This window comes from Erythranthe guttata, chromosome 14 (genome assembly GCF_056151865.1).
Source record: "Erythranthe guttata isolate IM_541 chromosome 14, IM_541, whole genome shotgun sequence".
NCBI classification, from domain to species: domain Eukaryota; kingdom Viridiplantae; phylum Streptophyta; class Magnoliopsida; order Lamiales; family Phrymaceae; genus Erythranthe; species Erythranthe guttata.
In genome coordinates this window covers 862,930-886,852 of record NC_142546.1, presented here as the reverse complement: position 1 = coordinate 886,852, position 23,923 = coordinate 862,930, and the positions used below count along the sequence as shown (strand labels likewise).

The 23,923-nt window shown below is 35.9% G+C and overlaps 7 protein-coding genes across 17 annotated transcripts; 2 read left to right on the top strand and 5 right to left on the bottom strand.

Annotated features, from left to right (window-relative positions):
* The first annotated feature begins 720 nt into the window (after positions 1-720).
* LOC105961926 (uncharacterized) lies at positions 721-3,362 on the top strand. Of its 3 annotated transcripts, none has more exons than XM_012986189.2 (6): positions 721-879; positions 1,136-1,241; positions 1,661-1,705; positions 1,815-1,923; positions 2,514-2,748; positions 2,849-3,362. In XM_012986189.2, the coding sequence occupies exons 1-6, from the start codon at positions 832-834 to the stop codon at positions 3,035-3,037; spliced, it is 732 nt and encodes a 243-aa protein (XP_012841643.2). In that variant the 5' UTR covers positions 721-831; the 3' UTR covers positions 3,038-3,362. The 3 variants fall into 3 exon arrangements, with proteins under 3 accessions (XP_012841643.2, XP_088669302.1, XP_088669301.1); XM_088813176.1 differs by having other exon boundaries at positions 735-879; positions 1,139-1,241; XM_088813175.1 differs by having other exon boundaries at positions 735-879; positions 1,130-1,241.
* Positions 3,339-7,098, bottom strand: LOC105961910 (CDPK adapter, putative (DUF1423)). 6 transcript variants are annotated; one of them, XM_088813174.1, is made up of 7 exons: positions 6,926-7,053; positions 6,792-6,827; positions 6,430-6,519; positions 5,562-5,972; positions 4,626-5,170; positions 4,478-4,541; positions 3,339-4,015 (listed from the first exon to the last, which is right to left on the bottom strand). In XM_088813174.1, exons 4-7 carry the CDS (start codon positions 5,965-5,967, stop codon positions 3,600-3,602), a joined length of 1,431 nt encoding a protein of 476 aa, XP_088669300.1. In that variant the 5' UTR covers positions 5,968-5,972; positions 6,430-6,519; positions 6,792-6,827; positions 6,926-7,053; the 3' UTR covers positions 3,339-3,599. The 6 variants fall into 6 exon arrangements, with proteins under 6 accessions (XP_088669300.1, XP_088669298.1, XP_088669299.1 ...); XM_088813172.1 differs by lacking the exon at positions 6,792-6,827 and having other exon boundaries at positions 3,339-4,018; positions 6,926-7,098; XM_088813173.1 differs by lacking the exon at positions 6,792-6,827 and having other exon boundaries at positions 6,926-7,065.
* A 70-nt stretch (positions 7,099-7,168) lies between these two features.
* On the bottom strand, positions 7,169-8,126 carry LOC105962286 (Pre-rRNA-processing protein TSR2, conserved region). 3 transcript variants are annotated; one of them, XM_088813179.1, is made up of 4 exons: positions 8,075-8,115; positions 7,843-8,042; positions 7,490-7,584; positions 7,169-7,368 (listed from the first exon to the last, which is right to left on the bottom strand). In XM_088813179.1, exons 2-4 carry the CDS (start codon positions 8,018-8,020, stop codon positions 7,204-7,206), a joined length of 438 nt encoding a protein of 145 aa, XP_088669305.1. In that variant the 5' UTR covers positions 8,021-8,042; positions 8,075-8,115; the 3' UTR covers positions 7,169-7,203. The 3 variants fall into 3 exon arrangements, with proteins under 3 accessions (XP_088669305.1, XP_088669304.1, XP_088669303.1); XM_088813178.1 differs by having other exon boundaries at positions 7,490-7,581; positions 7,843-8,126; XM_088813177.1 differs by having other exon boundaries at positions 7,843-8,116.
* A 562-nt stretch (positions 8,127-8,688) lies between these two features.
* On the bottom strand, positions 8,689-10,734 carry PDF2 (prefoldin 2). Of its 2 annotated transcripts, XM_088813921.1 has the most exons (3): positions 10,549-10,681; positions 9,704-9,784; positions 8,689-9,396 (listed from the first exon to the last, which is right to left on the bottom strand). In XM_088813921.1, the coding sequence occupies exon 3, from the start codon at positions 9,382-9,384 to the stop codon at positions 8,944-8,946; it is 441 nt and encodes a 146-aa protein (XP_088670047.1). In that variant the 5' UTR covers positions 9,385-9,396; positions 9,704-9,784; positions 10,549-10,681; the 3' UTR covers positions 8,689-8,943. The 2 variants fall into 2 exon arrangements, with proteins under 2 accessions (XP_088670047.1, XP_088670046.1); XM_088813920.1 differs by lacking the exon at positions 9,704-9,784 and having other exon boundaries at positions 10,549-10,734.
* Positions 10,735-11,780: 1,046 nt separating this feature from the next.
* On the bottom strand, positions 11,781-19,321 carry LOC105962276 (zinc ion binding/nucleic acid binding/hydrolase). Its single transcript, XM_088813010.1, has 15 exons — positions 19,142-19,321; positions 18,793-18,928; positions 17,703-18,184; positions 17,514-17,618; positions 16,788-17,052; positions 16,635-16,697; positions 16,172-16,246; positions 15,957-16,075; positions 15,022-15,092; positions 14,852-14,939; positions 14,086-14,226; positions 13,783-14,006; positions 13,188-13,461; positions 12,836-13,069; positions 11,781-12,516 (listed from the first exon to the last, which is right to left on the bottom strand). Exons 1-15 carry the CDS (start codon positions 19,256-19,258, stop codon positions 12,067-12,069), a joined length of 2,844 nt encoding a protein of 947 aa, XP_088669136.1. The 5' UTR covers positions 19,259-19,321; the 3' UTR covers positions 11,781-12,066.
* Positions 19,322-21,359: 2,038 nt separating this feature from the next.
* Positions 21,360-21,966, top strand: FDC1 (2Fe-2S ferredoxin-like superfamily protein). The gene has a single exon (XM_012986154.2). The coding sequence runs from the start codon at positions 21,360-21,362 to the stop codon at positions 21,834-21,836; it is 477 nt and encodes a 158-aa protein (XP_012841608.2). The 3' UTR covers positions 21,837-21,966.
* On the bottom strand, positions 21,960-23,281 carry LOC105961878 (Ribosomal L18p/L5e family protein). The gene has a single exon (XM_012986144.2). It carries the CDS (start codon positions 23,279-23,281, stop codon positions 22,217-22,219), a length of 1,065 nt encoding a protein of 354 aa, XP_012841598.1. The 3' UTR covers positions 21,960-22,216.
* Positions 23,282-23,923: the final 642 nt, after the last annotated feature.

Sequence of the window (23,923 nt, the reverse complement as noted above, 5' to 3'; positions counted from 1 at the left end):
AATTTTAGGCTATAAAATATTAAGATAGTATAGTATTTAAGTCATTAGCATATATATAGAATTGACATTGTATCGCTTACTTTGAGTAATTGATGTGAAATGCGAGACATCGGTCACTACAGACGAGTGGGTAATTATTAAATTCGTTACTACGTAGAAAATTGACGAAGTATATATTGAATAATAATTAATTGGCGCATTGGATCCACCCAAAAAAACTCATATCTAGGTTACTAATTCTTGTTAAGTTACTAGTACAGTAATTAGTGAATAATGCGAGACATTACGAACAGATGATTATTGAATTTGTTATTACGTAAAAAACTGACGACTGATATTGATTAATAATTAATGAGCTCATTGGATCGATCCAAATAAATATATATCCAGAATACTGTTTTATTTTATATCTCATATCTTTTTACATGATTTAATAAATTCAATTAAAAAAACAATTGTTTTGAAGTACTAATTCTTGTGATTTATTGGTTAATGAAGGTTGTAAAGATGAAATAAAAAAAATATATATTTATTTTCATTTAAAAATAAAAAATGGAAAGGCAGTGGATTTGTTTAAGCCCAATAAGTTGTTTTCATTTGGTTAAGGCCCAATATATTGGGCTATCTGGTAGAACCACGAGTTTAATCAAAAATCGCTGAAGTCCAGATAAATCGTGTTTTGCAAGAGCGACAATAAAAAGGCCAAGAACAGAGTTTTAATACAAGATAAATGAGTACAACATAATAAATAGTAAAATACGCATACGCCTGTGGAAGTGGAAATCATCAGCTGAAAACGAAATCAATTCAAAATTTCATCGATCAACGAAAATGGGTCACGCTCTATTCGATCTCGAGCAAGTTCTTCTCTCAAAAAAAGTACGTTTTTTTTTAATCTTTAATTGGGTAATTTTTTTGGATTTTCTGGGAATAATTACTGAACATTTGACGAGGAATTGTTCGATTCTCGAAAGAGCGATGAAAAATTTGACCGGTTAAAATTGCCGAAACCCTAGAATTGTAATTTCATCAGAAATGGGGGAAAATTGAAGTTTTGATGTATTTTAGTTTATTATCATTTTATTTTTAATTTTATTTATTGATATTGTTGAGATCATTGAAATGAAAGGGGCAGGAGCAATTGACAGCTGAAGAAACAAATATGATGATGACGTGGAGGGCTACCGGTTTGAAAGAGTTCACCAAGGGTTTCTGCACCGGTTCAGTGTTGAGTTGGCTCGGTATTCGTTTATTTTCATTTTCGTTATTCCCGATTGTTCGATGCAGTAATAAATTTATTTCTAGCTAAATTATATGGTGTAGTCTTTTATATGTTTAATCGTTTACAGAACTGATTTAGGCCTCGTTTGGTTGGGAAGATTAGCCACGATTAACTAAATAATCAGACTTTGTTTGATGTTTGGTTAACCCAATAACTTCCCGGGTCGACCCGGAAAAATTAGGTTACCATGGCTTATCTTAGCTTCATTAGATTAATCTTGGATAATCCTATCTTGGCAACCAAACGAGGCCTTAGAATATATTAAAAATAAAACAGCACTCGAGTACTACTGTTTTTTCCGGTTTTATATATGTTGAGATATATGGTAAATGTTAATCTTCGTTGCCTATTCTAACCGTACTACGTTATTGTTTTCAGCCACCCGGAGGCTACGTACGTTATATCGCGTAAACCTAGCAGTTAGTAAGATATTTTTGTCGTTTCGTTTTTTGTTTTTTTTTTAAATTAATGTATTTGTTTCTTGGTTTGTTTTTAAATAAACAGTAACTGTTTGTTGATTATATACTTGTAGGTGGTGCTGCTGTTTACGGATTGTATAGATTTGGTCGGTCTGCTGAAAGAACTGTTACAAATATTCTTGCACTGGAAGGGAGTCGGCTACAAAGTGAGATGGCCAACATGTACATTTCTTACCAAATCTTTTAATTTGTTGCAATGATTTATGTTGGCTGATTTTATTGGAATTTAAACTGATACTAGTGATGTTCGATTTTGTGTTCGATTTACGGGAAAATCTTGATTTATATGCTTTTAGATCTACCCTGAAAAAATAATTTTTCTCAACACGAAAAATCATTTTTCTGCATTTGAATACCATCTACTATTCATATTATAATGTAGCAATTAAGTTTATATCCAATCTATCAACTAAAAACGAGAATAGATAAGTCGGAAACTGTGAAGATCAGAAAGTGATCCATAAGTTTTTGGCATCCGATTTCGATGGTTACTTATAACAGTTGAAAAGTGCAATCTTGTAGTTAAATACTTCTCAAATACTCGTTCAATTAAGCTATAGTGTTCTTTTTCCTTTTTCCGATTATATATATATATATATATATATATATATATATATATATATATATATATATATATATATATATATATATATATATATATATATATATATATATATATATATATATATATATATATATATATATATATATATTCTTGATTGGTTTAGTTATTTGCTCTCATGTGTGCTTAGAATGTTGAAGAAGCATCAAAATGAACCTTGGGTAGTTCAGTCTCTCTCCAAACGTTTTTACTCGGAAGAAGTTTACGATGATTCATCTGTAGACAAGCCCTCGCTTAGGTGGCGCTTCCGAAACTTTTCTGGAGACCCCATTACTCATTCTCAAAACACAACCTACACCGACGAAACTAATTCAAACGAAAATAATTTCAAGAACACCACCACTATAGAGCCCAAGCAAGTTTATGTGAGTTCATCTCCTAAAAAACAATCTTACTTTTTTTTTTAATTGAAAAATAATAATTTTCCATAACGATAACCCGGGTTATTTTTATTCTTATTTTTAGGTGAATGGCGGTGGAAATAATACTACGGAGAGTCCATTTGATCTCGTGTTTGGGTTTCGTGAAAATGTGGAAATTGCTCCACAACCCGATTCACCGAGCGCACTATCTAAAAAGTCGAAGCTCAAAGAGAAACGAATGCGCCGTAGGCGTAGGAGGCATCATCATGAAGAGGAGGATTCAGACATTTGACATTTGATTTTCTTGCCAGGTGGCGAGCCGTGATTGTGGGGGAACGAATCTCTCTTTTTTCGATCCGTTTTATGGTGAAAAATAAGTTGATGCTTTTATATCCGTTAAAACCTCGTCCGCATTGTATGAAACATTTGGTGTGATTGCAAAACCATGTACATTATTACTTGTTCAGTGATGGTTGTATGATCATTTCCATTCTTAAAGAAGTGTTTTGGAAAGATCAATTAATATATATTATTTATTCGAAAAAATACAGTTTTCATCCTCAAGTTTGCACTGATTTCACATTTGATCAACATTTGTATAAACGTACCCCTGAAAACTTCACTGCAAGGCGTACCCAACACTATCTGAATACAATCAATTCATTATACAAACAGAATCTACAAATCTGTATCTATTACAACAAGCACAGCACAAAATTGCAATTTTTCGAACATTATATTCTCTGTGGTTTCTTTCCTTAACAGTCAGTCGTTCATCACCCAAATCAACGCTCAAAAATCAATTCTCTGGTTTCTTTCCTTAACAGTCAGTCGCTCATCACCCAAATCAACGCTCAAAAATCAACACCAAATTGTTCCTTCAGAATCTGTTTAGGAACTTTACCAAATCCCTTAGCCACTTCTTCCATGTCTTTGAGTTTCGAAACCTCCCGTTTTATCTGATCAACTCTATTCAACACATTATCAAGCATCGAATCCTTGTACTTTCTCGATGTACAACTCGATAGCTCAGACCTCTCTTTGTCGAGCTGCTGGTACAGATTTAAAATACAGTTCTTCTGAGATGAAAGCCTTTCCTCTGCAAGTCTGTATTCCATCTCTTGTGACTTCCTCAATGCATCCAAGACGTGATCGATTTCATCCTCGAGTTTTAGTGATTCGATCCGGTGGTCAAAATTTGACGAAATTTCTTGAGGTGGGCCCGTTATGCTGTCTTGTGGCTCGTCTTTCTCTGTATTTGGCGACAGCCCTGCTATTATATGAGGTTCAATTGATCACAATAATGACGTATTTATAGTAAAAGTTCTCTAAATAAAATACCCCCTCCGTCCCAAAATAAATGTTGTGCTGAATAGTTGTGCACGATAAATATGCATGGAATATAACACAACATATAAAATTAATACATCATTGGAATTCTGTACTGACAAATAATATGGGACGGAAAAAAATTCTCCAAAACAATAAATATTTTGGGGCACGGAGGTACTAGGTTTTCGAAAAATGGTCCCTTGTTGGCCCTATACCGGCTTTGCCACTCGTCAGGAAAAGGAAATAGAAAATGAAAAGTAAAACCGAAGAATAATATTGAAAAGTTATTTGAGAGAGAATTCATAAAATCATTGCAGTCTCGTTAAAAAAATATAATAGAGTACAATGTTTTGGCTTTTCGAATATATAATGATTAGTTAAAAGCCAGAGAAAAGTATACCAGCAGAGCCTGCAGAGACATCTTCCTTCTTCCAAATATCTTCGACGCAAGTCCCGTTCTTAAGCTGGTGTAAATATCACATTCTGTCAAAACGAAGAAAAAAAAACTTCCTTCAAGAAAATAATCACTTCACTTTCTCTTCAGATACCTTTGAAATTGCCAGCTCAATACGACTCAACAACTCCGTCACACTCGTTTTCTCCGACCCACGCAGAGCACAAACACCAAGTCTCAGAACCTTATCAATTTCCTCCCCTAAAACAACCGATCCAGAATCTTCTAGAAGCTTCTTAAAATGCGGGACCAGATCAGTTCTCGAGTCGCACCGGCGGCAATAATACTCCGCATCAAGACCAATGCTCCCTCCAACTGTACCCGCCATGTAGGCTCGTAGAGCGCATTCGATATGACAGCTGTGCCCACAAATAAAGCCCTCAATTTTAGCTTCACATCTAATGTAACTGTAGCTATCGGAAGAAGAAGAAGCTTTATCGAAAGTTCTACAGCATAGTATACAACAACAGTCTCTGCAGAAACCAGGCTCACTGCAGCAAATATCACAGGGCATGACTTGTGAAACAGAGTCCTCTGTTCCAGTTAAGCTGCTGCAAAATTTATTACCAGCCTTGCAATGCAATTTGCCACCTGGATCTTGTGCTGCCTTCCCTAACGATGTGGGCGTTTCTTTACGGTCTGCAGTGAAAACAATCAATCGATTAATTAGGAAGTAAGGAAAAAAACATAGTAGTAGAACAAAATAGTGTGCTTGTGCTACACACATTTCTAACGTCTTTCATTCAACATCAGCATTAACTGAAGTTTTACAGTTAACATGCAAAATAACTTCATAATTTAGTTAGATTTTTCTGCATATCTGATTATACATAATTTGCTCAATTTTCGAGAAACTTGCAGTATGAAATGTATATTTGCATGCAAGACTATAGTTTACTGCAAGAAACCAAGAAATAAATCCGATATACGATAACGACTAGTACACACACACACACACTGAGAAATCTTGAGTTAGTATATGCATGAATATAAGATTAGATTAAGCAAGCACAGGTTAAACAAAGATAACCTTGAAATAATAGCTGGCCATTCTTGCAAGCTGTTGAAGGGATCCTCCAACTAAAAGAGGCGAAAAATGCATCGATATCCGTATCAGGGAATTTTCCTCGAATATACTGTTCAAACGCGAGCTTGCTTGCGAATCCTCGTCTGTTTCCAGACTCACACAGACTTGTTGGTATATAAACGTATCTATCCAGAAAGTGGCCGGAAGCAGCAAGTCTTCTCCCAACTTTCCAACCCCACTTATCTCCTGGATTCGGAAAATTTTCAGGAGCATACGGAAGGCCTTCGCCCGAATCAGTAGCAGAGACCGGATAGAGGTTAAGACCATTTTCTTGCATCCCATTCGGACTAGCTTTACTTACATCAGGACTGTCAATGTCCATAGAATTGCTTTGCAGCTCTCGAGTCATTTAATCTGCGCACGAATATGCAAGTAATTTCATAAATCCGGGTAGTCATAGAGCATTTGCGGACGCAACCCAATACTCAAATCCTTTAATGCAAATGAATGAATAAGTAAAAGAATAACAAAGAGATGATATTAACTTTCCAAGAATGGATAGATATCCACGTTTGTTTCTATAGCAATCATATCATTTAGGAATACGAATCGAGCATACATCCCAAAACAACATTAGTTCATAAAACTTGCAAATATAACTTTACATTAACTCTAGTGTCTAATACTCAATTGTTCCGAATCTGTTCAGGATTGAGCCTGAATGAGGAGCTCGAACTTAGTTCATAAACTCAAATGCTTTCTCAACGGATCAAACTTGTCGATAATCGAATTAAATTACATTTCAAAAAAATAATTTTCAATCAATTTACTAAACGATAAGCAAAGGATACACGATGTAGCAACCATATACCTCAAGAAAATGTACAAGATTGCTCAGAAAAATCGGAAAGAGGGGGAGATGAAAGATTTAGGGCTTGTGATTTTGATTGCAATCCTCAATCTGCACAAGAAAAAAAGAAAGATAAAATCACTTAACCTGGGAAATATTAAGAAACATGAAATAAGATGAATGTAGGAATTCAAATCAAACGCTCAAATAAAGCAATTCAAATTTACATATCAATCAAGAAGAAAAAAAATTGGGGAATTTTTTTTGAAAAATCGTTTGAAGATTAGCGATGAACACCGCCCAAATCACTGATATAAATTCAAAATTTCAAATAAAAAACAGCGGGTTAAATGATTCTAGCGCATCATATAAACAAAAGTTACCGTGTGCAAACTTACATTGAATTCAATTCAGAAACCCTAATAAGATGAAATGGTTTATATTCAGATATTTATATAGCCAATAGGTGCGCAAATGGAGGAAGTATTAAACGGCAATAATTATGAATTAAAATGACCGTTATGCCCCTCCCACTCGGATTTTCCTTGTCGGAATATTTCTGTATTTCCGTAGCCAGCTCGGTGAAACTCTCTTCCACCAACCGCTGGCGCGTGGCTCCCACTTCCCTCACCCGGTTTTCTTTCTACCGGTTTTTTTTTTTAATTTTAGTAACGTAATAGAAAATGTGTTAAAAAAAAATAAAAATTAAATAAATAAATAAAAATATATATATATACAAGAGTTCATTTTTACACAAGACTGGAGGGCAAATATATATGTATATATACAATTTGGTTACAATATATAAGAGGGCCAAGATTTTTTATCAGAATTTGGTATGTTTTTTTGTTTATGTTTTTGGTGTAATAGATAAGGTTGACAATTGTTTGATTGAACAGAAATAATATTAATATTTCCCTGCAAATATTCATCACGTATGTTCATCAACTGTTCTGCCACCTGTGAGTAATCATAAAAAGTTAAAATGTTCAGCAAAATAGTTGTATTATATTTCTTATATGTATATATATATATGTGTGTGTGTGTGTGTGTGTGTTTTGTGAGAATACGAAATATAAACCTCGTCGATACTGCCATCTTCAATCTCTGTGTTGAAAGAAAGCAGCAAACTTTCATGCAGCAAATTCTCCAAATCTTCGACTTTCACCTCAGCTGCTGATATATCAAAAATCAAACTCTCGACTCGTAAAAGAATTTTAAAAAAGAAAAAAAAAACGTCTACGGGCACAAAATAACTCAAGATCGACAAATACGGGCCGGGTGAGAATTTTAAGAGATGTTTGCACTCGATGAAGTACAACCAGATATATAGCATGTTTGCACATTTTATACACACGTTCGATAAAAAAATGTGTGCGTGAGTGATTTGATCGAAGTATAGTAACAACTAACATATATATAGGAAATTTGAACCTTTGGAAAGAAAGAGGCAAGAGAGAACATCAGAGGCAAGCTTTTGAGATTTGAGGATGGAATCGGGGCCACCCCACTGATTCTCCACAGCCATTGCAAGCGCTTTCCATTTCGACAGCAGCTTCCATATTCTTTCTTCCACTCCCGTCACTGTAAATTTTCCGTCCACAGATTCCATTGTGTGTACTCTCTCTCTCTCTCTCTCTCTCTCTCTCTCTCTCTCTCTCTCTCTTGGAGGAAGAAAATCAGAGGAGAGAGAGAAAATAATGAAGAAGTTCTGTAATGGAATGTGGAGATTCATAGTTTTAAGCTAATAAGGGGAAAGGGGCGAGAAGTTGGGATCAAGTAGAGAAATTTTGGGACTGTTGAAAGGCTGAAATTTCATATAAATATGATTTTTTTTATTTTTTATTTTATTTTTTGTATAATTATATATTCACTCAAAATAAGTATTTTTTTTTGCCACAACATAAACTCAATGCTTTATTACATCTGACAAGTTCGAATTCCCTTGCCAACGGTCGTTAGGTTGAGTTTGTTGACAAGTTCGAATTCCCTTGCCAACAGTCGTTAGGTCGAGTTTGTCACACATGGTTAGCCCAATTTCGTTTACTTCTCTCGTACCGGTTTGCAAACTATAATAGAGTGTAAGTTTACCCGGCCAGTGCACCTATTGGTTAGTTGCAGTTTCCTTCGTTAACCAAAAACAAAAGTAACTTCTGACTGACATTCTCCACATATTGTACAATTTCATTACCTGAAATGCCTAAAAAAAATCAAAAACGACTCCAACACGTTATCGGTTCTATTTAGGTCAATCACGTAAATCTACTCCAACTTCAACAATGATTATAAATCCAAATCACTAGATCAAATAAACTCCAAAATCATAAGCCCAAAATTCAACCTAAAACTTGTCCAACTTATTATGTCAGCAAAATACAGATCTCTAAGTTCTCACAAGGGCAAGTTTAAGTTACCGAAAATCAATCTTCTTCAACATAAAGTGTTGAACCATACGACAATAAAATCTCTGTAATTCTCACATCAAAATAACACGAGAAATCAAATACATTAAAAAAAAACAAAGAAATCGCATATCTATTCATTAGCAGCAGGACCAACGAGGACTCCCTGTGCATTCCCTTCTTTCTTACCACTTTCATCCTTCATTTCACCGTCACCCTTCTTGATTCTGATTTTGTACTTGGCCTCAAATGCGGCCAAATCCTTTTTCTTCTTCTCAAGGGCTTCGTTAAGGCGAGCAATGACTTCTTCGAGACCTTCCTTGTTTCGATTGACAGCTGGCATAACTTCTTGGATGGTTCTCTCGACAAGAACACCTCCAATCATGCGGTAGCACCTTCTTGTTGGATCGAGCGGCTTTATGGCGTTGATCACAAGTGAGTGCTCACTAACCTCCATTTCGAGTTCAGTGATTTTGGAGTAGATTTGGTTGATATCAGTTCTCATGGAACCGTATATGTTGGCAACAGCTTGCTCATTCAATGGCTCCCTACTATCGCCTTCAACTTTGGCCATTGTTATATTATTCTGAAGATAAACAAGCAAACACACGTCAGCCATTAATACTAGATATACGAAAATGTTCGACACGATAGAATTTAGATAAGCTATCATCCCGTATTTAATTTATGTCCTACGATGAAAATGGAAGTTGATGCCGTTTTAATTAGCAGTCAGCCTTTTGCTCGGGGAGACTATTATAAAACAAGGCGAGGGGAAATCATTCAAGAAAGGAGAAATTGTTTTTAATGCTACATTTGACCAAAACAAACGTCCAAGCAACCCTCGCTAAAAAAAAAATTCTTTCTTTTTTTTGAATTAAATGCCGATTCACCTGCCAACCAATGCAGCAAATTCATGGTGCTTTGTTATCTCACTCCAATTTATAGCCTTTCATATCGGTGCTTCTTCCCCTCTACAAAGTTTCGTAATCATTCATATAAATCCAAAACAATCTTTACTCAACACTAAAGAAGCGAAACCCTAGGTCATCATTGTCAACAAAAAAATACAGCAAATGTCCCAAAACAAAAAGTGATTTAACGAGTGCACGTATGCAAAAGAGGAACCGGAACCAATCAAACTTCTATAAATTTGAGGATCTTTCAAATCTCCTCGAGGAGGTAGCCGTTGATTTCTAATTAGGGTTTCATTTCTATTTAAACAAAACATTAGAAGGTCCAAGCTTAGGCATTTCTTATATCACTCCATTGTAGCACGTAGAAAGTCAGTTCTACCGCAAAAAAACATTCTTTTAATTCTAGAAGATCTCACCATGTTAATTATATTCCTGCATTCCCATTCACAAACTAAAAGGGTTTCACTTTCAATAAATAAACAAATAAATTCTGCTGAAAATTTATCTGCTGCTGAATTAAATAGCTTCTGCTTAATCATTACTAAATACTAATTACTTCCAGAATATAAATTTTAAACGAATTTTCCATCAACAACTCATCGCCCAGTAGTAAGTAAGATCTCTCTGTTGCTCAAAAAAAAAAAAAAAATTTAAAATCAGGAATCGCAATTTTTTCCCCGTAGATTTCAACTAGCGGACACTCACTAATCCAGTGTGTAAAACATCAAAGCTTGATTACTGTGAAAAATCGCAGTGAAAAATAGGTGTAATCCCCCGAACAATGTTTAAAACCCTTGAAAAAATTAATTGAAATAACATACCTTTGAGTTTTAAACGGAGGGTTTTCCAAATACAGCAGCGCCGGCAAACTTCGGTGATTGGGACCGCAGCTATAAAACCGGCGGGGTGGAGGAGAAATTAATTTACTGATCCCTTTTATTTTTCTTCTCTTTTATTTAGGGAAACTGGGAAAGTACTAGAGAGCAAAAATAATTACATATTTCGGTAATTATATTCACATCCCTAATGACTAGTGATATTGTGAAAAAGGTCTCTATTTTAAAAATTTCCACATAATTCCCAAAACTATGTTTGTTTATCTTTTAAAAGTCCTGTTCTTATCAGGGAATTTGTTGTGTTTGATTATTTTATTCTCTTAAAATTAAATTAAAATGTTTTAATACTTGATATAGTTTAAATAGTATAATTAAAGATTAAAAAAAACAAATTCTTGTATTTTATATCATTTTTCTCTCAAAATACATATTCAAACACATCTACTTCCCCATGAACTAATCAACTATTACTCCAATTAATAAGCCATAGATTATAGGGTAAATTACAAACATCCCCCTGAGGTATGACCAAATTACAAAAACACCCCTCTTGTTTGGATAATTACAACCACCCCCCTCAACTCATCAAATTTAGTGGAATCTTCGAGATTATATAGAATATTATCACTTTTGTACCCATTTTATCCCATTCAAACTCTACATTATGAAGCAAGATGACAATAATACGTGATTTTTAGCTTGTATATATCAGTTTGTGGTGTATCGAAAACTGTATTTTTTACACAAAGAGTACAAACTAGAGCACATTTCACGGAATCTAGATGACTATGTTGAATTTGGCACCATAAAGGTAAGAAAAAATCATAGTTGATGGGGTAGATGTAATTATCCAAACAAGAGGGGGTTTTTTGTAATTTGACCATACCTCAGGGGGGTGTTTGTAATTTACCCTAGATTATAAATATCATATGGTAAATAGCATTTAACCCCCTGTGGTTTGGACTTAATGCACATGACCTCCTTGTATTTTCAATATAAGCACATTACACCTTCTACTTTCAATAATTTCATTTTCATGAGCATGATTATTTGCTAAATGAAATACCATAAATGGATTATGTGCTTATGTTAAAAGTAGCAAGGAGTCATTTGCTTATATTGAAAGTACAAGAGGGTTATGTGCACAAAGTTCAAACCATAGGGGGTTGAATGTTATTTACTCTATATCATATGCCACTCAATGTGAAAAGAAAAAATAATATAAATAAACTGACAATATCAATATTCACACAAAAATACATATATAATAAAGTTCTCTTAAATACATAGAGCCATTTTAAGCATCCTAACAAATCCTCCCATTCTTTCAGGAAGAAAAAAAGTAGAAGATGTAGAGACTCGACCAATTTACCGTGTCCGTATCAATCGTTTTCTCAAACAATGATGTTTATATATATACATATATAGAATCATATTGTACTGGTCAAGTGGTTGTAATAACTTATATCAAACGAGACAGCCTCGTACGAAATCAAACGTATATCACGTTTCTACAGGAAGAGCCGGAGTTACCTTACAGACCTCAACATTAAAGCCGCAGTCCATTAAAAATAGCAACCACGCAAGCTGCTGCTCGGAAAGTCTATCCCTTGGGCCTTTTACTTCCACGAGCTTCGCTTCACCACTATAGCAGTCATGGAGACGCCAAACAAGCAGATCAGGCATACCACTAGACCAGCTCCTGTAATCTTGCGCCAGGTGTCGGCATATTGACGCAAGGCAAGAGCCGCCTATGCATTTTACGGCAGCTCGAAGATCGGCCAATGAGTGCTTCTCCCAGTTCACGCCTCGGCAGGCTGTTCCTACGTGTGATTCCCACCCGGTGATGAGTATCTCTTCTGCCATGCCGTTAACAATTTTGTCGAGGAGTGCTTCTATTAGGCTCTTTCTTGCTTCGTAGAAACTATCAGTCTCCAAATCCAGTGGTGCAGTCTGCATAAGACCCAAAAGAAAATCAAGAAAGGCAATGTTTTGCCGCTTTTCGGGGCTTTATTTCCATATTATTCTGGAGAAAGATTATGTTTCCGAAGAAGAATTTGAGGAAAAAAGAAAAGTAATGTTTTTATGTACTTTGAAAAGAGATAACATCGCCCCTTTTGGTACTATGTTTCCCATTTATTCTGGAGAAACATGTTTCGGAAAAAGAATCTGAGAAAATTACTTAACATGTTCGCAGAAATCTTCACTTTAAATAATCAAGCTTTCTATGGTAAATACGATTGTTGGTCTATATTTGAATAAAAGAGTGAACCTGAAATTTGGTGCGGAAGACATTTGGTACATCAGCAAACAGAATATCCCACATCAAGATCCCGAAAATAGTTAGCCAAATCCCACTCTCTGTGTGAACACCTTTCCAACCGCCTCCCTCCCCAGCATAATATTGTAACGCAAGCTGTTCCACTCCACATCGTTCTCCATCTTCACCATAAAATACGCTCTTCATCCCTGTTTTACAATTCAACGGTCTTCCTTGAATATGAACCTAAATTGGCAGCAAACCAACAAAAATAAAAAGCAGTTATATCAAAATACAGTACTGACACTAATATAACAACGAGAAGCAAAACACATGGCATCTACTCCTTCACAGAAACATCTACCTCGAAAATCTTCCTCTTAACAGAATTGGAATAACTTGGTATTTTCCAGCGCCTAGGAGGTTTCCCTAACCGTAGTACTCTTCTTTGTAGAGCTATTCTTGTGCCAGCACGAACCCATGGATCGAGTAAACCATCTTCCGCCACTTGCAAGCTGTCATCTACACGACCAAGATGTTCCAAATCAACAGAAAGCCTTAAAGACCAATATCCCCTTCTTCTATCACAAGTGAATGTATTTAGCAGCTGTTTGAGTAGATTAATGGCGTCAATGTACCTACGAATACTTAAATGTTACTTCAAAAGAATGTTAGATAGATTGCCAACAAGTTCTTACTAGAGAACATCAGATATTCTTAATGCATACACACTGGGCAAATTAAACTGTCTCTTAGTGCAAACAATAACACAGCTCCTAGTTTTTGCATATATTTATCAGGACTCGTTTTTTTTTTTTTTTTGTGAATGTCATTCCTCAGTATAGATTAGCAAAGATGAACTTTAGAAAGCAATTGGTATTTGAAAGTTGTAACATTTGAGGAGAAAAGAATCACAATGGGGTTGGAAAGTTTGTACTTAAAGTCTTAAACACAGTTACCTCTTTTCACGCTCAAAAAAGGAAACACCCAGTAAGACCGCCTTAGAGTAGACCCATGAGGCCGAAAAGTGCGATAAAAAAGCAGACATTGATCCACAAGTTGAAGATTTGCTCTCTTTCGAAGAAATTGAAATGCTTGAGACAGATTTGTCTATGCATCCTAAGACCAGCTCAGAGTTATTCTCATCAAGAGATTCAACCATCACTTGTGAAATTTCAATAGCCTGCAAACGTAAATGAGCCCTTAGTAAAGCAACATTCATTGATTTTTACGGTTAAAACTAATGATAAATTAAAGCACACCTCTTCATAAGAAAGCAACTCACTCCTAACTGAAAAGATTTGCTCTGAGATTATACATCTGTAAGCGGGATATTTCACAATGCCTAAATCCACAAGTAAAAACGCTGACAGGTCCTGCTCCCCATTAAGGAAGAAAAGCCTCTGTATAAACAAAAAAAAAATTATATTGCAGTGCATCCAAAATAATTGAAGGTGTAGCGACACATGTAATTGAAAGGTTTTGCTAGCTATTTGTGCCCAATTTGTTGACAACGAGACACCTGACACCTAGTGAAACTGAAGCAACATCTTCTAGGGCAAATCAGTCAGACTTCGTCTCATAATGAACTGGAGATGACAACACTGATCCACTTTTTTAAACTACACTCTATCTTCGGATATCTAAAATAAAGGCGAGAGCTTGAACTTCTGCCTTAAATAAAAACTGAATTACTTCACAATATCACCACTTTCCCGTTTGGTAAATGCTTTTACTAGATAAATGGTGTACAATGGAAAGTTACTTCATCCTTTTTAAGTGCTTTAAGAAATTGTGTTAATATTTGCAACTCTTTATTTCCTTATCACATGTTCTTGTGCGTGGTGTCTGCGGCTTATTGAACCAGTGAGTTTTCATTGAGAGAGAGAGGTAGTACTGTTAGAAAATAACCGAGCTTAAAGTTTTCTTACTTAACACCCTTAGAAACATATCCAACAGATACACAAAAATTTGCACATATTTGTATATACTAACTGATCAGTTTAAAAGAGAATGAAAGATAATAACCTCAGCTCGCCATATTAGAGATTCGGCCAAAGGAGATACTTTAACACAGGAGCCGGTTGTTGCTAAAACAAAACTTTGGAGCTCTGAACTGAGGTATTGAAGATCAATCATGTGACAGATCTAGCCAAATTTTGATAGGGACATGATGACTAATGCAAAATTTACCTTACCAGTGGCCATCCTTGCTTAAAGATATAAGCAAATTAATGAGGTCTTGCTTTCGTGTACCATGATTGCATTTCTGCAGTTTCACGCGAAAGAAAGAGAGCCAACGGTCACATCCCCAGAAATGTCGATCATAAATAATATAGAAAGTAATAAGACTATAAGTTGCAAAAATGTATCAAAGTCTGAAATATTTTACTTTCTTCAAAAGAAACAAAAATTTCTCATGACAAGCACTTTCTGTTTATAGAACAAATGATGAGAATGGGAGAGAAAGTGTACAATAGTTAACTTAAAACTGATGTTTTTGTTAACAAGTTACATTAAGAGATGAAAATGTCTACAAGTTTATATGGATGTTACACTTAGACTATGAAACCTGGAGCAAATAAAATCTTATCGAAATTCTTATTGCAATTCTACCAAACATTTCCTTGATGTCAAGATAAGGTAATTGAAACACTGTATAAATATGCGACCCGTATCTGTCCACACAGTAGTTCTTTTTATGTGTAGTCATCAGAAGCCAATATCAATTTAGGAGCGTACATCATGGAATCATTCAAATCTAGAATGAACCATCCATTATGCTCCATTTTGTACAAAATGCATTAATTAATCACTGCCTCAAGGAAAAAAGATTCCATAGACTATCATAAATCTAATATTGGTATCAGTAGATTACTGAAGGTAACAGTTACAAAACTATCTCAACACACTAATAACCATTTCCCACTCAGCAACTAGAGTGGAAATTGAAAGAGTGCGCTGCTATTTCATAAATACATAGCAACCACGTTAAGAATTAGTTCAGGTGAAGATCAGCTTTGGCAGATGAAAGAAAGTAATTACTAGATAGTAAAGATCTTTGTTTATACGCTACAAACTTACCAGCTTTATATACATTACAGGAAATCTTAATAGTTTATAATAGCACAACCTTTTTAAGTACTCGCAAAGCTTCTCGTAGCTCATCAATGTTAAGTACGTCCAAAACCTCCTCTAAGTTGTTGTCTTCTAGCTTATTCGGCAATGGGAAGGAACATAAATATCCTGCTTCTACATTTTGAGAAAATTAAGAAGTTTTTAATAATGTTCATTTAGTAACATGAAAAAGAATATAGATTCACTACAGTAAATGTGAAACTCAGTTACCTACAAGTTCTTTTATCGCTTGGTGGTTATTAGCTATCTCAGGGTATGAAATATTAGACATTCGAAACCAGGGTCCTGAGAAGTGAAACCAACCATCTCTCAGATTATCAAATAGCATAATAGGATGAAAAAACCTAAAAAGGACCATGGCGTAACAGTGTCATAACAAATTTGAAAAACAAACTGCAAGTCGAGAACAGATCTCTCTAGAAGGTACTAATGATTAATTTATAGAATTAAAATATAGCAAGCATCAAGTTCTCCTTGCTGCTTCATATAAGTACAGTTCTCAAGAGGTAAGTCTCGTGTAGCTATTTCCAAATGGACCTTTTCCTTAGAGATTTTTATTATCAAGTAAACAATTGTTTCAAAAGTAAAGATTTCTTCAAATTACATGGAAGCAAGGCATTCAGAAATTGGTGGTGGTGGTGGATTGACAGAAAATGTTTTATAAGCATAAAACCTTTGCGCGTGTAGAGCCGAGCAAAAAGTCTCTTACTATCATCTGGAAATGAGTCGTATGATTCTGGAAAAGAGATAAGCACAAACTTCATCACTCGATAGATTGATAACATGTCATACTCATGTCAATAACAGCAATTGATTAATACGGTACCTAAGAAAGACATTTCGTTGTTCGTAAAAAGATGTGAGTTACTCTTTAAAACCTCCTGTATAAGCAGTGCCAAGTTATGCTGATACCTGGTCATCCCAGAGGGATTAGTCCTCGCAAGTTCAACAACATGTAAAACATCTCTCCATAAAGACTTAAATTCTTGATTGTTGTTGGAATCTATTTCGTCACATAATTCCACATTTTTGCATACTATCTGAATTGGTACAGCAGCTCGTAAATCTTTCGGTAGGGAGGTAATACTGCCCTGTAAATGTTTTTTTATGAATTAAAAGGTTGACTAACAACAATTAACAGATATTGCTAAAATTAGCAGATCAACTGCATTTTAAGAGGCGTGCAACTATAAGGTGCTGAGTTGGTTTTCTTATTCCTTTGTGGCTACAAATGTAAAACAGCAAAAATATTGAGTGAAAAGCAAACATGATGCTGCAAGCACCGATAATCATTCAAAGCACCAAAATTTTCATCCAGACCCAGTACACATTAAAAAACAAAAAAGCAATGGAAAGATATCCTCAGAAACTTTAGTTGGATAATAGTTGCATAAATTCTTTAGCAGATAATCAAGGTGTTATCATCTGAACATCTCATTTTTGCACCTTGCAAGGCCCCACCAATTAAGACTCACCAATAATAATGATTCTTTGGTCCAAATAAAAACTGAATCCAACATTGCAAATATGTACTCCAACACCAGTCTGTTACCTCAAAGTTCAAGTGGAATTTGTCCATTAGAGGAGAGAGATACTTTGCTAATTCCCTCGGTATATAACCAAGCATGTTATCATCTTCACAATCCACATAATGTACCTGGTCAAAAGGCATATAACGCTCTTTTACTGATAAATCAGGTGGTAGAAAGCAAAATAAAAGAAAAGTTAAATAAAAGTGAACCTTGATAGCATTTCGATCCTTAACATTCTCAGGGTCTCTAGAGAGGCGTATCCTTGATTCAGGAACTAACTCCTCTCTACTTCCATATCTACGGCCAACAATGGAAGTTGGAATAAATACCTTCCATATGTCACAATCGTCCAAACATTCCTCCTTAATACCCGGGAGAAATAACGGTGAGATAAAGTTGTCATTGGCAGTGGCGTTGGCGTTGGCTACCAAATTTTCTGTGCATCTTATTAACTGATTGTTTCTCAAAGAAATCGAGTGGCTGTTATCAACAAACTCCTTAGAACTATCCAACTCATTCGAATTATTAAATGTATCAGAAGAGATAATCCTATTAGGTTCAGTTGGAATAACTTCAGTTTGTTTATCTGCTTGCGAAATGGAGTTCACTTTAATTTTGGACCTGGAGAAGTTCAATTGAAGAAGTGTAACTTGGCTCAGTTTCCGTTTCCTTCCTTTAGCAAGACAGTAATCTGAAACCATCAAATAAATAGTATACATCATTAAAAATATTGTTCAAACATAAAGAAAGATAGTAGAAGGAGAGATAGTGCATGGCATTCAATAACATTTATAATAGCTTCTCCAACTCTACTTGCTATACTGTGAACAGCGATTAAAGCTAAGAAATTATGTATCCATCTATCTCCTTGATATTGCTGAAATACACGTGCTCTCCAATTACTCGATTCATGATCAATGTGCTCAGCACGTAGAACGTATCACAAACAATTCATATGCATATTGGCTATTGCTACAGCTTATTAGAATTGCATCGGGGAAACACCTCATATTAAAATTAAATAAAAAGAAAACCGCAACAAAATACTTTCCGGATAACATCCCATATTTCAATAGATCGACCATGCCTAACTATTTTAGGGAGTGTCATGAACTACTGTAAAAGTACAATATCACCAAACAAATGACAGTACTTGTAATCACTTCTAACGATGTTCACAACTAAGAAGGTCGGGTGAGTTAACTTTTATTCCGGAAGTGTTATAAATGATTCTTTGGCAGCATGAAATATTCAAAATGATAAATCTGGTGCAAAAATAAATCTATACAGAGGAATTACCTAAATGAGAATTGATGATTGTACTATCCAGGCTGGGAAGTAGGGCATCACAGACAGGACAGTTGACAGATTCCGCCGCAACACCGCCGCAGTCAGATCCCTTATCCACAGCGTCCCTCTCAACGATTTCACTTTTCTGGCATTGGCTCAAACAACTCAGTCATTTTTGCAAAAAAAATAAAAATTCGAATATAGCTTGAGCAATATATATGCAATACATTTATACAGACAGATGCATATAACTTTGCTGAAGCAAATATATACAGAGATTTATAGATTAAAAAAAAAATCACCGGATCTTTGAGAAATGAAAAGAAAAATACGAAAGGACATTGAGTTGAATACTTGCCAGGGAGGCGGAGGTGGAGGCGGAGGCGGAAGTAGAGGCGGAGACGATTTGGCGGTTCGGCAGGAAGCGGCGTCGTTTGCCAATAACCCTAAGCAAGCTTTCCCGCCCGGTCAGCATGGTTTGGTTTTGAGATGGAGCCCCGAATCCGTGGGTACACTTATAAACCCGCACCAACACGCGGGAAGACCAAATAGTGGTGTCATTTATTTTTGCTAACAAGGCTAAATTACGAAAACCCCACTGTATTTAGGCTAAATAATGAAAAACACCCCCACCATAATTAGCAAAAAACCTCCGAGGTTTGTTTCCGTAACACCACAGGGAATAGACTTTACACAATTTCAGATATTTTCTTTTACATATCACCTATTTAACAGAAGTTATAATAGACTGTACACATTTTCTGTTAAAAACTCGATCAGCAGTTAATCACATGGGGATTTTGGTTATTACGGGTAGATGGGCGTTTTTTCGTCATTTAGCCTTTCAGGGGTTTTTTAGTAATTTACTCTAATAATAATAATAATAATTACGGCCACCCCGTGAGTTATGGTCAAATTACGAAAAACCCCATCATGTTTGGATAATTACAGTTACCCCTCAACTATGTATTATCTTACGAGAAAACCCCTCTAGATGTAAATTTTAGGGATGTTAAATTTCGGTACGCCAACATTTCATACCGTTTACCGAACTGAATATATGATTCACTTCGGTAAATAACCGAATTACATAAATTTTATGTGAAAATATTTAAAAGGATAAGGTGACTGTAATTACTTAAACAAAAGAGTAATATTTAAAGGGGATCACTATTTCAAATCCCCTTACTTGAATACCAAAAAAATAAAAAATAAATAATTAATTGTAAATTACTTTAATACCCTTAATGAAATTAAAACCAAAAAAATATTACAAATACTATTTTTCTTTCTTAAATACCAAATAATCAAAAACTCAAAAAAACCATTTCCCTCCTTCTCCACCTCCTTCTTCTCCATCCCCAAAAACCCTTCTAAAAAATCTTCCTCACAAACCCTTCTAAAAAATCTCAAAACTAAAGAAATTAAAACCTCACAAAACGTATAAAATTGAGTTATAAGACAATAATATGGTAGTACATATGAAAGGAGAACACATTAAGGTAAGTATCGATGTCTTTTTTGAGCTTCGAAGTCGATTTTGAAGTTTTTTTTTTTGAAACCCGCCGGCAATTTTCGACACATACAGGTCGATTTTTTTGTCAATTTTCGACACCAACGTGTCGAAAAAGAAAAAAAAAATCGACCTGTATGTGTCGAATTTTTTCGACACCAACAGTATTTTTTCGACACATACCTGTCGAAATTTGGAGAATTTTCGACAGGTAGGTGTCGAAATTTGTTTTTTTTTTTTTTTTTCGACACGTTGGTGTCGAAAATTGACCAAAAAATCGACCTGTATGTGTCGAAAATTGCCGACGGGTTTCAGAAAAAAAAACTTCAAAATCGACTTCGAAGCTCAAAAAAGACATCGATACTTACCTTAATGGCTTCTCTTTCCACATATACTACCATATTATTGTCTTATAACTCCATTTTATAAGTTTTGTGAGGTTTTGATTTTTTGAATTTGGAGATGTTTTGGAGGATTTAAGAAGATGAAAAAGATAGGGTTTAATTGGGTTGTCGCGGCAGTTACGAGCACGTACGGTAGCGTTCGGCGGCGGCGGCGGCGGCGGCGGTGAGGGTTGGAGAGGAGAAGAAATGGTGGAGGTTTTTTTTTTTTTACAACAAAGGGTTTTTTTTCTTTTTTTTTTTTATTTGGTTTTTGAATAGGTAATTTCTAAAAAAAATTGATATAATTGATATTTTGTATGAAAGGGTGTTTTTGTACTTTTCTTTTTATTTTGGTATTAAAGTAAGAAAAAACTGATAAATATGTACTCAATTTTGGTTTTAAACTTGGTAGTATTCAAGTAAGTAAAAGTTGGGATTTAAAATAGTTGCCCCCATATTTAAAAGGTTTTTTCATAATTTGGCCATATCTCAGGGGTGACGACCGTAATTTGCACTAAAAATAATAATAATAATAAATAATAAACAAATAAATAAAAGGAAAAAAACTCATCAACAAGAAGAAAACGTGAAATACACAGAGAAGCGTTTCTATATTAAAGAAAAAAAAGCCTTATCCTCTCAAAAATCAGCTACACACATCTCCCTCCCTCACAGGAAAAATGGCAGCTCTCCGTTTAACTCCGTCTCTCCCTCTCAACTTCCATCACACCCAAACAAATTACCCCCTTCAATTCCACCCAACCACTCCAAATCCCAAGCCACATTCCACCACCGCCTGCACCCTCCGCCTCCGCCGCCGCCTCTCCACCACCACCGCCGTCCGCGCGTTCAAAGTAATCGTCGAGCACGACGGCGGAACGACGGAGCTGGAAGTGGAGCCGGACGAGACGATCCTCTCGAAGGCTCTGGAAAGCGGCTTGGACGTGCCGTACGACTGCAATCTCGGCGTGTGCATGACGTGTCCGGCTCAGCTGATCTCCGGGAAAGTCGACCAGAGCGACGGGATGCTGAGCGACGACGTCGTTGAGAGGGGCTACGCGCTCATGTGCGCGTCGTATCCGAGATCCGACTGCCGTGTAAAGATTATACCCGAGGAGGAATTGCTCTCCCTTCAATTAGCTACTGCTAATGATTGATTTTTATTTATAATTTAGTCCTTTTTGTTTTCGGTTCTCTCTCTTTGGTCTGCCCAATTTAATTTTTTGGATCTTTTGAGTATTATTTCTGATACCTTTTCCACGAGTAGATTTAGAAACAGATGCAAAATCTCTATCTCCAATGATAAAAATAGAATCTATTTAATTTAGACAAGTACCGAAAATCCGATACGTGCCAAATACCGAATCGAAAATTCCGTTTGGTGTTCGGTAAAAAAAAAATGACTTACACGAAATTGATGCCGGTATCGAATAGCTCGGCTAGGTAAACGGAACAAATTTTCAACGTACCAAAATTCCGATCATCATTTATAAAAACGATTTATCAATTGCACTTATTCGATCAATAGCCATTCTACTCAACGGTGATCTCGAATTCTCACAGGAGGGTTTCTTGTATTTCTCGGTTTCTTCTGCTTAAGTATCACCTTCACATCAACTCCACCATCCACAATCGACTTCACCACAATCTTAATCTTCCCCTCCAATTTATCCCCTTTTCTCGGTGTGTACACGACGTTGTGTATATCATCCGCCAAAGCCCTCTGAGCCAACACTTTCCCCACAGCAGCACAAGCACTCCTATTCTTAGTCGAACCCAAATCGAATTTCATGTCCTTTGAAATCGAATGCGAAACCGCCACTACATTACTCGTGGCTCGATGAATTATACTAGCACGCGCGGAGCCCTTCGACACGTATATATCCAAACAGAACGGCATGTGATAAGGGGCCGTTTTTTGATTGAAAGTCAGACTTCTTTGCTTCTTTTCGACGCAAGAATCTCCCACTTCGTGAAATCGGGGAATTAAACTCTTACTCGTTTCTTTGATCTTCTTGATTTCTTTTTGTGGCTCCATTTTTGGTGTTACGTCAACCTTGGTTGCTTTCTTCTTGCTCTCTTTTACGATTTCTTTTTTATCTTTTTGTTTCCTTCCCAATCTCCTTCCGTGGTATTCGAATTTATATTCTTGATACTCTTTTGAATCCTTGTCAAGCTTATAGAACAACTTCCCGCGAATCCTCATATCTTCAATCTCGTCAAAATCGGGGTCTTCTTTATTTGAATTGACACAACCAACCACCCGATTATTTTCATCCCCGTTACACTCTCGACGGTCTCTGTAAACGGGGTTCGTCTTCGATGCTTTTTCTTCATTATTGAATCTCCAAGCATCGGCTAAACCTGAGGAGACATGCCAGGTGGCATCATCCACGAGTTCGATTTTGCAGTCTTTCATATCATACTTAACATTCTCCGAGAACAACGGAGATAAATGAAGCTTGTCGGTAGCAGAATTTCCCGTATCGTGTTCGAGAAAAGCCGGTGCTCTCGAAGTGGAGAATTTAGTACATTGCGACGATGTGAGAGAATGCGTTAATGATCTCGAGAAGGCGACCCTTCTGAGGAGTGCAAACGCCATTTCCACAAGGAGAAAGTCGCAGAGATCCCTAAGGGCTAGAAGTTCGAGGAAATTTCCGAGTGCGGCATTTCATCAAACAGGTGGTGCTCCAAAAGGAGTTCTTTACATGCTTGCCTCAGGGTGATACAGTAGCTCAATTTCTATGAAATCACGTGCCAAAGAAACAAAAAAGAGACGCCGGAAGAGTGGTCACATAAAATCGCCGCCGCCGGAGATCCAATTAACCTCAATTTAGTGTGCGCCTATGACCCTAGTGTGTCTTCCTACCTCTCTCTGCTGTTTCACTGAAACTAGTAAATTGAGGTTTTATATGCTCTTCAAAAACAATTAATAAGCTCTTAAATGATCATCATAGTAACTCTTATACGAACAACTTTCTTATTTTGATTTATAGATTGTGCTGAGATGTATTGTAGGATAAATTATTGGATAAATTACGGCAACACCCTTAGGAAGGTCAAATTACGAAGAAAAAAAAATATTGTTTACAACCAACCCCTCAATTGTGAATATTCTTACGCGTCCACTCTTATGGTATCAAATTCAACAGAATTTGGAAAGATTACGTGGAATGTTATCTAATTTGCACTCGTTTTATAAAAATAGAGTTTATGATATTTACAAGACAAGAGAGATATCTTA

What these genes read in the sequence shown, in the direction of transcription:
- LOC105961926 (XM_088813175.1), top strand. Translation starts at nt 832, where the DNA reads ATGGGTCACGCTCTATTCGATCTCGAGCAAGTTCTTCTCTCAAAAAAA. An exon ending in TCGCGTAAACCTAGCAGTTA is followed by an intron (nt 1,706 to 1,814) that starts GTAAGATATTTT and finishes ATATACTTGTAG; the next exon opens with GTGGTGCTGCTGTTTACGGA. An exon ending in CAAAGTGAGATGGCCAACAT is followed by an intron (nt 1,924 to 2,513) that starts GTACATTTCTTA and finishes ATGTGTGCTTAG; the next exon opens with AATGTTGAAGAAGCATCAAA.
- LOC105961910 (XM_088813172.1), bottom strand. Translation starts at nt 5,967, where the DNA reads ATGACTCGAGAGCTGCAAAGCAATTCTATGGACATTGACAGTCCTGAT. An exon ending in TGGCCAGCTATTATTTCAAG is followed by an intron (nt 5,171 to 5,561) that starts GTTATCTTTGTT and finishes TTTTCACTGCAG; the next exon opens with ACCGTAAAGAAACGCCCACA. An exon ending in TTGAGCTGGCAATTTCAAAG is followed by an intron (nt 4,542 to 4,625) that starts GTATCTGAAGAG and finishes TATTTACACCAG; the next exon opens with CTTAAGAACGGGACTTGCGT.
- LOC105962286 (XM_088813177.1), bottom strand. Translation starts at nt 8,020, where the DNA reads ATGGAATCTGTGGACGGAAAATTTACAGTGACGGGAGTGGAAGAAAGA. An exon ending in TTGCCTCTTTCTTTCCAAAG is followed by an intron (nt 7,585 to 7,842) that starts GTTCAAATTTCC and finishes TTGATATATCAG; the next exon opens with CAGCTGAGGTGAAAGTCGAA. An exon ending in AAGATGGCAGTATCGACGAG is followed by an intron (nt 7,369 to 7,489) that starts GTTTATATTTCG and finishes GATTACTCACAG; the next exon opens with GTGGCAGAACAGTTGATGAA.
- PDF2 (XM_088813920.1), bottom strand. Translation starts at nt 9,384, where the DNA reads ATGGCCAAAGTTGAAGGCGATAGTAGGGAGCCATTGAATGAGCAAGCT.
- LOC105962276 (XM_088813010.1), bottom strand. Translation starts at nt 19,258, where the DNA reads ATGCTGACCGGGCGGGAAAGCTTGCTTAGGGTTATTGGCAAACGACGC. An exon ending in CAACGAAATGTCTTTCTTAG is followed by an intron (nt 16,698 to 16,787) that starts GTACCGTATTAA and finishes TCTCTTTTCCAG; the next exon opens with AATCATACGACTCATTTCCA. An exon ending in TTTTTTGAGCGTGAAAAGAG is followed by an intron (nt 13,462 to 13,782) that starts GTAACTGTGTTT and finishes AAGTATTCGTAG; the next exon opens with GTACATTGACGCCATTAATC.
- FDC1 (XM_012986154.2), top strand. Translation starts at nt 21,360, where the DNA reads ATGGCAGCTCTCCGTTTAACTCCGTCTCTCCCTCTCAACTTCCATCAC.
- LOC105961878 (XM_012986144.2), bottom strand. Translation starts at nt 23,281, where the DNA reads ATGGCGTTTGCACTCCTCAGAAGGGTCGCCTTCTCGAGATCATTAACG.